The 12,133-nt window shown below is 39.9% G+C and overlaps 1 protein-coding gene across 1 annotated transcript in view; it reads right to left on the reverse strand.

Moving 5' to 3' along the window:
• LOC139764960 (intermembrane lipid transfer protein VPS13A-like) overlaps positions 1-12,133 on the reverse strand; it is a 1,504,808-nt gene that overhangs the window by 1,133,560 nt on the left and 359,115 nt on the right. The window contains 1 exon segment of the mRNA XM_071692018.1: positions 1-252. Within this exon segment, the coding sequence (XP_071548119.1) occupies positions 1-252 (252 nt within the window).

Genomic DNA, 12,133 nt, shown 5'->3' on the forward strand with positions numbered 1-12,133 from the left:
AACCTTCAAGCCACCCATATCAAATACTAAAACATTTCCACCTTTCTGAATTGAGCCATGTTCAGGTAAGACAATATATGGACTCTTAATGTCAACATCTAAATTGACTGTCTTGTGACGAGCAATAGCATACTTCATGGCAGCTCTCCCGGTGTTAACAACTTCATTAAGTGTGTCTTTGGCTATATCTTCAAATGTTCGGTATTCTAAACCAGGAACTCTGAAGAAGTAGACCATCTCTGCACAAGCATGCTGCAAAAAGAGAAAAAACTCATTAAGCCATAATATATTTGAGCTAAGATACCCTGAATAAACACATTTCCAGGGAACAAAGAAATGCAAGTTCTGAAGGTTGAAAAACTTTTTCTCTCTTTTTTTAATATCATACTTGATTGCCATTTCCCACAACAATGAGGTAGTGCCAGGAACCAGGTGAAGAATGACCCATCCATTTATATGTACATATATATATACAAAATGCCCATACACAAACAGATTCATACATATACATATCAACATATACATATATACATGCACATACACAGACATATACATAATACACATGTACATATTCATACTTGTTTGCCTTCATCCATTCCTGGCACTACCCTGTCCCACAGGAAACATCATCGCTAACCTCTGCTTCAGCAAGGTAGCACCAAGAAAACAGACAAAAAAGACCACATTCATTCACACTCAGTCTCTAGGTGTCATGTGTAATGTACCAAAACCATAGCTCCCTATCCACATCCAGGCTCCACTGACCTTTCCATGGTTTACCCCATACATTTCACATGCCCTGGTTCACGAATACAGTACATATGAGCATGCACTTTCAGAGAACACATAAAACCCTCCAGGACTTAAGCATGGTAGGCAGGAATGCTACAGCTGGCTATGATCACCCCTAATATGGAAATGAAAATTCGATCACTAAGTAATTGAATACCCTTTGTCTCACTTACATGAACAACAGGGTCTAGATTGGTCAAATCCCAACAGGTTCATATTACCAGCATATAGCATTTTGCAGAACATAACTGTACAAATGAGTAGCTATATGAACATGAATACAGTGCATATGAATGAATAAGCACTTTCATAGAACACATAATACCCTCCAACAGCCAGGATTCGAACCCAGGACCTTATGCATGTTAGGCAGGAATGCTGCTGCTTGGCTATGAGTGCCCCTAATAGAGAAATGATTATTCAATCACTAAGTAATCAAATAACCTCTGTCTCACATACATGAACAAAGGGGTATAAACCAGTCAAATTCCATCAGGCTTACATTACCAGCAGAGCATTTTACAGACCTAATTGTACAAATGCAGAGGTATATGATTACAAGTATAGTGCATATGAATGCACACATTCATGGAACTCATAATACCCTCTAACAGCCAGGACTCGAACTCAAGACCTTGTGAGTATTAGGTGATCATAGCCAAGCAGAAGCATTCCTGCCTACCACACATGAGGTCCTGGGTTCAAATCCTGGCTGTTGGAGGGTATTATATGTTCTACATATGGATGGAGTAATTAGAGAGATGAAAGCAAAAACAGGATAAGGGGGTGGTGAGATATGGTGGCTAGTAGCAAGCCTGTTTACATGTGATACTTTGTTGTTTGCTGAGAGTGAAGAGGAGTTGGAGAAGATGGTAAGTGTGCTTTATGATGTGTGTAAGCATAGGCACTGAGGGTAAATGCAAGTCAATGCAAAGTAATGGCATCTGAAAGGAAAACTATACAGAGTGAAAGAAAAAAGTGTACTAAATTGTGCTTTGGATATGGGGGAGAAAGACTGGAAGAGGTGAGAGATCTTAAGTATTTAGGTACTGTCTTGGGTAAGTTTGGTGATAAGGAAGGAGAGATAAGAGAGATCCATACAGGGTAAAAGAGTCACTGAGTCCAATATTAGAATAATGAAGGGTAGAGGTGTAAGTATGGAAGTGAAGAGAGGATTAAGGGACAGCATAGTCCCCCCAACCCTGATGTACGCAGCCAAGACATGAAATGAGTCAAGAACCCAGGTTGTGTACATAAGCTATTTAGCTATTTGAGAAGAGTAGGTAGTGCGACTATATGGAATGAACAAAAGAAATGAAGGGGTGTATGAGAAGTGTGGTATGTCAGGAAATGCAAATGGAAATGCAACTGAAACAATAATCTGAGGGGGTTTGGGAATGTGGAAAAAATGCAAAACTGGAAGTTTACAAGGAGAATGTATGATAGTACAGTGAAAGGGTTTAGTGTGAAAGGAAGACCACCTGTGACTTGAGCAAACAGGATGGAAGAATGTGTGGAATGGTGTATGCAAGAGAAGCATGTAAGGACAGGGATAAGTGATGACTCTTCTGCAATGGCCACCCCTTGATGAGGGTTCCTGGAGGGAATGGGCATCAGAGATATAGAAATCAATATGTATATCAAAAACCTACGGTGACATCATACAACCCTGCCTCACAACTGTCTATATCTTTGATGCCTACTCCTAGATGGACAGAAAGTTTTTTGCTTTCCATGCTATTCTAGGTATCAACTGGGAATCTCCAACTTTGGTCAACAAAGAACCTTGAATACCCTTCAAGTTTCACTGGCAGTAAAGACCAAAGTATGTAATAATAACACCTGGGAGAGGGAAGCTCACAATGAAGGTGCTGACCTCTGGGTGGAGTCTTTTACGGTAGAGTCTTTTACCCTTGCAGCTAAATATCCTTCAAATGTTCCTACACCCCTAAAAGGTGCATGGGATATCAGTGATAGATCTCAGTGTTTAAGGTTGCTAGTTAGTGTTTTGAATTTCAGTCATGATGCTGTTTTAGCATGCTTAAGAAAGGGGCAGATCCTTTTGAAGCCCATCATTTTAGTCAAATGCAAAGGATGGATTCATTTTTTCTTTTGTGTGTGGCTTGTGCTGTTTCATGCAGGTCTCTTCATGTAAACCTTTAGGTGTATCTTCTGTCAAGGAAGCTCCAAAACCTTTTCCCCATGCAGCTGTTAGAACAGACTAGCAGTCTGCTGCACTTAAGATGGGCATATCTCTGCATAAGGTAAAGACAACACTTCCAATCAACTAACAATACTAAGGCATGACTAATCGACCCTGTTCACTTTAAGTCTTGTCTATCACATTTGGATCACGCCTCACAGTCTCTGAACACTGACTGTATGTAATATCCCATTTTTTCTCCTGAAAATTTGTTTGGAACCTTTCGTTGGGATAAAGAACCTATGCCAGATCTTGCAGACCTTGGGTCCCTTTTCAATCTTTTGCAGTAGAGGACTCTTGACTCTGATTCAGGGGCTTCCTGGTATGGAACTAGTTCTGAGAAAGATATTTTTCAGAAACTTGGACCTCCATGCTTCTTGAAATAGATGATCAATCCTGACTTCTTTGTCTTGTAAACTACTTGCTTACTAAAAGTTCATATAAGTTGGACACCTGATTTACTAAGAGCTTGGTAAAGGTTGCTCTCTGATTTTTTCATCTTAAAGATTATCCAAGGAGGAAGATATGTTTAACAAGGTCTTACAGGATTCAGACTATTTCTTTTAAGGCTCCACTTAAGAATCCTGAGCTTGTCATGTCTGCGCTGTAGAGAGAAAAGGCTTTTCTTCAACTTTCAACCCAATCTATTTTCCAGAGGAATTTCCGGCTAATCTTTGGACATTCAAGGGCCTTGAGAGCGTATACATAAGTGATGAGGTTTTATCTGAGATACATAAGTGTGTCATATCTACTTTGTGGAGAGAAAGAGGCCATTCTTCAACCTTCTAGTACACCCTATTCCAATAAGAGTTTCTGGCTAATTCTGAGATATTCAAGGATCCTGAGGAAATAAATATATAAAGTGTTGAGGCTATATCTGATAACCAAAAAGTTCTCACATTTGCTTTGTAGAAAGACAAAGGCTTTTTTTCAAAAACCTTGCCATTTGTCTTTTATCCCAATAAAGACCTTCTGCTAATCTTGAAAAGTTCATGTGACTAAAAACAGAGTATCAATCTTTATGATAAGAATTTGCACATACCTAATACTCTAAAGTTACTTTGTATGCGCAATGTCCTGGATCCTTTTCATAGCTGCCCGATACATGAGGCAGGAAACCTGCTGTTTGTTTTCCCTCCTTCCTGCCTTTCTGGAAACTCAAACTCTGCAGGATTTTCTGACCTGCAGAATCCTTCCTACTGATGCAGCACTCTATTACTCCAGAGTTGAGAGCATTATGGCAAATCTGAAAACAATTTTCAATCCCTTGTAGAGATAATTTAATACAGTCTTTGAGATTTCAGCAACAGTGCAGAAATGAGACAATGGCCATTCTTGACAGGACAGAGTGATGGGGTTTTGCAGTTCAAATGCTTCTATGACTCCATTTTTCCATGTTAGATTATTGTGATTTTTTTTTATGTGGAGAAAAGGTCTGGGATGGAGTAAAATCTCAAGCACCTCTGTCAAGAGGATGTTAAGTCTACATTACTGTATTAGGATTCAACTTCAAGATGACCACTCAACAGAACACCAACTAATCCTGATGGCTATACCACTGGATAGCTAATTCAGCTTCTAGACACTTTCCAATGAAAAACTCAAACATTAAAAGCAATGCTTTTGGTTTCCTTCTTTGATTTTTCTGATCATGTGACCTTCAAGAAGGAATACAACAGATGAAGGTTTTCAGCTCATGGAAACTTATAGATGCAGGTTTTATCATCAGTCTGTCAAAATCCTAATTAGTTTTCAACCAAATTCTTCATGCTTTCCTTGTTCACAGAGGCAAAGCTCAGGTTCATGCACATACCATGATTGCCTTCTTGTTCCTGACCTTGGTGTCTATACACCATCTGGAACAATATCTGGAGAAGTTCAGTTGAAAACTGGAAGAAAAATCCTTTAGGACATCTTCCACTGTGCAGCACACAAATTCTTCCATATCCCTGGGAAGCATTTAGATTCCCTAGTTGGTAAACTGTCTCAAAGGATCTTCAGAGGCCTTGCCTTTGAGACCTTCCATAAATTCTCTTGAGGGTTTGGATGTTCGCATCAAACCTAAGAAGGGATTCTTTTTCTTCCAAAGGTTTGGTAGTTGCAGGTTGTTGAGCTAAAATATTTCATAGATCCAATAATATCAACTTATATGAATGGCTTGCTTCAAGGGTCTTCTCTCTAGATGCCCTCAGGTATGGTAAGACGTTCTTTCTGATGACTGGTACTATGGTTGTCCAGTATCTTGTGTACAGAAGTTCTTACAGAGCTTTACTTAAAAAAGTCACCAGGCTCTTTTTTTTTATCTAAGTGACCAATATCTGTGCAGATATTGTCTCACGTTTTAGTCCAAAGACAACAGATGAATCTTTCCTTGGACTGATATCACTGGAACCAGATTTTCTATTCTCCAGTTTATTTTGTCAGTCAAGTTCTTAGCACTGGATTTCTTTCTTAGAATTTAGTGATGCTGGTAGCCCAGAGGGGGGATAATTAACCCTCATGCCAGATTCTCCTTCAGCTTTATCATATACCTTTGTTGACTCCCTATTTTTTTCTAGACCACCATTAGTCTTCTTGTAGGACCCTGACCTTCAGATCATAGGTTCTGGAATTCTTACATATGGTTTTTCTCAAATACTATACTTCTACAGTACAGAGATTTGGAGAATACTTGACAGGTGGCTTTTACATAACATTATACTCCAGACTGTATCTGTTGGATGATTAGCTTCTCAGGCCTTCCTTAAAGTTTCTGAGGCAGTAAAATTTAAGCTCTACATTTACAGTTCTTTACTAGCCAGTTCTATGAATGTTAAATCACTAAATGTAAATATCAACACCTTAACAAAGCTGACTGGTATAACTTATGAAATTTTTTTCCTAACTTTCCTTGGGTAAATTAGTTTCTCAAACAGTGATGCTTCGGTCTCCACCAAATACATAGCAGAGGTTACTGTTGTGTAAATGGAAGCATTTATTTCCTTTTCCTTAAAGATGACCTCTTCTTACAATCCATGGTTCAACTGTCCCTCTTTTGAGGCCATTCATGCAAGGGATCTGGCATATCTGGCATTGAAAAACTCTCATTCCTCTGAACCCTATTCAGCATTTATCTGACCATAATAACTGTAGGTATAATATCTGTGAGGCAAAGCTTTCCTTTATTCAATGGAGGTGCAATAACCTCTCCTTGTCATCCAATGATAGGTCTTTCTGGTCTTTAGTAAAGGGCATCACAAAAACTATCATTACCTTTCTGTCACTTCCCTGACCTGACAGAACTATTGCTGTTTCTCCTGTAAACAAGGCAAACTCTTTGGATCCCATTTCTCCTCTAACTCTGCCTTCGATGACTCTAACATTCCTTCACCTCCTTTTGCTCCTTTTACTAATCCTATGCCGCTTCCTGTAATTTCTTTTAGTACTGTTCGAAAAGCACTTCTATCTCTGAACACAAGCAATGAAATGAAAGTGTTTACCTCTGAACTTGCACATGTGCTTGCTCATCTGTTCCATTATGTTTAAAAACTAGAACTTTCCCATCTTCTTGGAAGCATGCATTGGTACAATCCATCCATAAAAAGGGTGACCACTCTGACCCCTTTAACCATTGTCCTATTGCTTTGACATCTGCCATTTTCAAAGCTTTTGAATCCCTCCTTAACTTTCATATCCTCAGACATATTGAATTTCCCAGTCTTCTCTCTGATCACGAGAGTGGCTTTTGCAAGGCAAGATCCACTGGTGATATTCCTTTCTATCTTACTAATGTCTAGTCATCATCCCTGAGACATTTGGAAAATCCTCTGTAGCTGCCTTTGACATATCCAAAGCTTTTGACAGGGGGTAGCACTGGAGTCTCATCCCTAAGCTCCTCTCTTTTGGCTTCCCTTCCTCCCTTCGCTTCCTCATATCTAGCTTCCTCTCTTGTCAGTCAATCTCGGGGGTTCTTGATGGATCAGACTCTTTTCCTTTCTCCAGCATCAGTGGTGATCATCAAAATTCTGTCATGTTTCCTACACTTTTTCTCCTTTCTATCAATGATTTCCTTTCACCCACAAATAACCAAAAGCACTCTTATGCTGATGACTCAACACTGCATTTTCAAATTTTCAAATCATTGTCAGATACTTCATACTTCTGGGCCTCACTTTCTTTGTTTCTCTTTTTTTCACTTGCTGCGGTGCAGTTTGGAATATTGTGTACACAGCTTCCTGCTGCTCATAGGGCTAGTTAAAAGTTATGGGTTCATAAAGTAATAACAAGGCAACAAGGGGAGACCACAGGTTTTGCAAGATGACCTTGTCTTTAGAGAAAATTGGTGGGGGAACCACAGTATATCACTGAAATAACGTCTTGGATTTATCCGAGAGAAAGTGGAGTTCCCTCATTTTGCTTGCTCAATGGACTCATTTCTATGAAGAATATACAATATTGTTTTTCACAATTTCAAAACCTCATTTCTATCTCAAAAAAAAAAACTTTCAGTCAGCTAATCATAAGAAAAGAATAGGGATACTGATAAATGGATCTTCTCTTGTCAAGCAGTTTCATTCCCTTTAATCTCTGATAACATGAGATATTTTGTATCTTATGGGATTAAAAGCTGATATCCTTTATCATCTTTGACATAATATCACTTTCAACCATATTCAGAAACATAATATGAAGTTATGGAGTGGAGTATATATGTGAGAGAGTGCAGGAATTGAAAAGTGTCATAAACTATGAGTGGATAACAAAGCATGATGAAGAATGGATGCATTATACTGCCATATAATGAGAGTGAGTGCATTATACTGGTGGAAAAACTGATACCTGAACCATCTGCTGTTTGGTACAATGGATGCTAATTCTAGCTTTGTACCACTTGTATGGTTCCCTAGATATTTGTCTTTTCCAAACTGAAATCCTAGCCCAAGTTCAGATATCATATTTTTCATTTTAGAATCACTTACATAAATATACATTCATATAAATGTGGGTGTTGCCTGACTGCTTGCACATTGTTACACCTCTGAGAGGGTGCATTACTGGAGAAAAAAAAAGATCTTTTTAAGGAATTTACACCAAAATGAGTACATCATTTCCCTGCCAATGATTGTGGCACAGCCTTAATGCTGCAAGAGCCCCATAATAGGGGTCCTTGGGTTATATACTTAAGAAAATCAAAAAAGTGTCTTATGACTATAGCACATACACCATTGTAAGGAAAATACATTATTTCAGATCTCAAACATTTGAAAATAACTGATTTTGGATTATTAGACTAAACTATACGTAAATACTTTTCAATCTATATTTTTTCCTGTTTAAATGAAGTAAAATCAGGAGTAAAGAAACAATGGCCTCATTTGCACAAATCTAGTCTCTAGCTGTTGTATATGATGTACTGAAACCAGAGGCAAACATCTATAGACATCTATAGCCATGCCTCATGGACTACTACATTATTTATCATGATCACTTCATGGCCCAAATGAGTCCCTTCTCAGCACTTTGCCTACATTCAACCCTCAATTCAACAAACTAATTGGGGGAAGGGGCGTCCTGTTAATGCCAAAAGTCCATTAAACTGAACATAATGTTTAGTGTGTGGTACAACAGTTGGGTGGCGGGCACTTGGCAGCATGGGAACACTCGTTGAGCAGTTGGAGGCAGGAGTCAGACTGAGATAGAGGTGATGCCACCTCTCTCCTGCAAAAGGAAACTTCTTTATAATAAAGTGAGGATGAACTACCTGTTTTCATCGCACCTCTTACATGGCACAGTGAGCAGGATTCGAAGCTAAGCAAGAAAATCCCAAGCTATCGCAAGGCTGCTCACCTTCTTCAGGAGATGGGGTGCACTCAAGGAAATCGCCTCAGGAGATGGAGTGCACTCAAGGAAATCGCCTAAGTTGGAGGAACCAATCTAGACAGTGAAGAGATGGAAGCTTTCTACAAAAAATAGGGAATCATGGCCCACATCTCCTCAGCCCACTTCCCCCAGTCCAATGGATGTGATGAAGCAGAGGTAAAGGCAGCCAAATGTGTGTTGAGAGGCAAAACAGGTGTTGGAGGTAGCCTGTACAACAGCAAAGTGACTCTGGCTATGCTCCAATATCTCAATACCCCCCTAAGAGAGGGGGATAAGTCATCCACACAGCTGGCAGCAGGAAGACAGTTGTGAGATGGTGTCTTGGAGCCCCATCAACATTATTTGATAAACTGGCAATGGAGAACTGCTCTGCGAAATAGGGAGCAGAGAGCCAGGCTTGTGCATAGGGCAGCCCAGCAGGTGACACCACTATGCTGCCCCAGCTGTCCTTGGGCACCTGTCTGCATGCAGGATGTCACTCTGAAGGTGTGGGACAGGTCAGGTGTGGTAGTGGAGGTGAAGCTGCATAAACAATACTCAGTCAAGCTGGACGGCAGTGGCTGCCTGCCTTTGCGCAACTGATGTCACCTACACCCCCAGGTTTCGCCAATCCCACAACACCCATGGGTCAAGGGAGGTACCCAACAACGGTGGCTTTGCCCCTAATTATGGTAACACCCAGCCTCAGGCAGTGGTGTCCCCACCATGTGAGACACCATCCCACACATTTGCAAGATGATGTCTGTGGTGGCTCCTGTGATGAGTGAACACACTATGACATTTTTGTTCTTTTTGCATGTAAAGGAAGTATATTGTTGCTGAGCAGTGATAAGTGCATATATTTGCCTTATGCCTTGTTGAATTTTAATTTCATTCTTCTTTATGTTGTTTTATATTATTTTTGTTTTTTTGGTCACAAAGTCACATTTGGTTACCAAAATTTTGTTAGGGGGTGTAGGGTTCAGTGTGTGGCATGATAGTTGGGCGGTGGGCAACTGGCAGTGTGGGAATGCTCGCCAGGCAGTTGGAGGCAGGAGACAGACTGAGACAGAGGTGATGGCACCCCTTTCCTGTGAAAGGACACTTCTTTATAATAAAATGAGGATGGACTACTGCTTTCATTGCACCTCTTATGATCACTTGATGCCATTTTGAATTGTAAGGTTAGCAAAATTACCTTAAAGTCACAATTCAGAAATAAGGGAAACACCCTGTATACAACATGACTGCACAATTGCTTGTAGACTGAGACCAAAACAAAGCGAATCTAACCCATGCTACCAAAAACAGGAGCGATATGAAAGGAACATGGTGTGGCATTTGAGATCTTTAATTGGAGGAAGTGAAGGGTTTTATATATCTGGGAGTGGGCTTGGCAGTGAATTAAACCATGGAAACAGAAGTGAGTCACAGGGTGGGGGAGGGGGTGAAGGTTTTGGGGGCGATGAAGAATGTGTGGTAGGAGAGAACATTATCTCAGAGAGCAAAAATGGATATGTTTGAAGGAATAGTAGTTCCAATAATATCATGTGGTTGTAAGGCACGGGCTATAGATAGGGTTGCATGGAGGAGGGTGGATGTGTTGGAAATTAAATGTATGAGGACAATATGTGGTGTGAGGTGGTTTCATCAAGTAAGTAATGAAGGGGTAAGAGAGATGTATGGAAATAAGAAAAGGTTGGTTGAGAGAGCAGAGGAGGGTGTGTTGAAATAGTTTGGAAATATAGAGAGAATGAGTTAGGAAAGATTGACAAAGAGGATGTATGTGTCAGAGGTGGAGGGAGGAGGAAGCAGGAGACCAAATTGGAGGTGGAAGGATGGAGTGAAAAAGATTTTCAGCAATCGGGGCCTGAATATACAGGAGGGCAAGAGGCATGCAAGGAGTAGAGTGAATTGGAATGATGTGTGGTATAGCAGGGGTGACGTGCCATCGATGGACTGAACCAGGGAATGTGAAACGTCTGTGGCAGATCATGGAAAGATCTCTGGGGCCTAGATGTAGAGAGGGAGCTGTGGTTTCTGTGCATCAAACATGACAGCTACAGACTGGGTGTGAGCGAATGTGACCTTTTTGTCTGTTCTCCTGGTGCTGCCTCGCTGAAGCAGGGGCTAGCAATGCTGTTTCCTGTTGAACAGTGTAGCAACAGGAATGGATGAAGGCAAGCAAGTATGAATATGTACATGTGTATATATGTATATGTCTGTGTATGTGTATGTATATGTATATATATGTGTATATGGTGATTGTATATGTATGTATATGTGTATAAGGTGATATGTATATGCATGTATATGTGCATGTATGGGCATTTATGTATATATATATGTGTATGTGGGTGGATGGGCCATTTTTCATCTGTTTCCTGGGTCTACCTCACTGATGCGGGAAACAGTGATTAAGGGGCCATTCTTCATCTGTTTCCTGGCTCTACCTCGCTGATGCAAGAAACAGTGATTAAGTATAAAAATCATAATAAAAATTTTCAAGTTATCAATTAATGTACTGTATTATCATTTGTCCGTTGAATCTAAAATCTATTATATTGGGGTCCGTTAAATTGAGGGTTTACTGTACTGCATCAATTCCGTTCTTTCTATCTGATATATGCCTCTGAACCTCCTTCATATTCAAGGCCCCAAAACCCTAAAGTCTCCTTAACTCCATTTTCTCATCTCCTCCTTGGTCTCTCCATCTTCTAGCATAATAAGAAAAGTATTGTATTCACATGTACTATCACATAATTCCCACCAATAATAACCTATATCTGACAGCTCTCTAAAGCAGTGGTATCCTACATTTTTCTGTTGGTGTACCCCTTGGCCTCAGTGTAAGACATTACATACCCCTTGTCAATAGTGACATATCTTTTTATAAGAATGGATTTGTTCATTTCATTTTCATTCTAAACCGATAATTCTTGCCAAAATAATGCAGCTTTAAATAAACCTTTTGTGATAGAACAGTGTTCTGCTTAAAACATCCTATTTGCAATATACCTTTTGCTTCTCAAAACATATCGGAAGTATCCCATAATGAGGCTTCACATATCCCCTGGGAGTCCAAAAACCCCAGGTTGGGAGCCACTTCTCGTGAATCATTTGTTCAAACATAACTGACACAGTGACATATCAGCAGTATAGCTCATGCCATTACAGCTTTAAAAAATTTTCACTTACAAATTTTTTTCGATCTCTAGTCAATATCAATTTTCATTATCTCTATCTTGGCATTTTCATAGTGCACTGTCAATACATATCAATGGAAGATTACATCTGTGA

Source organism: Panulirus ornatus, chromosome 52, assembly GCF_036320965.1.
Source record: "Panulirus ornatus isolate Po-2019 chromosome 52, ASM3632096v1, whole genome shotgun sequence".
NCBI lineage: Eukaryota > Metazoa > Arthropoda > Malacostraca > Decapoda > Palinuridae > Panulirus > Panulirus ornatus.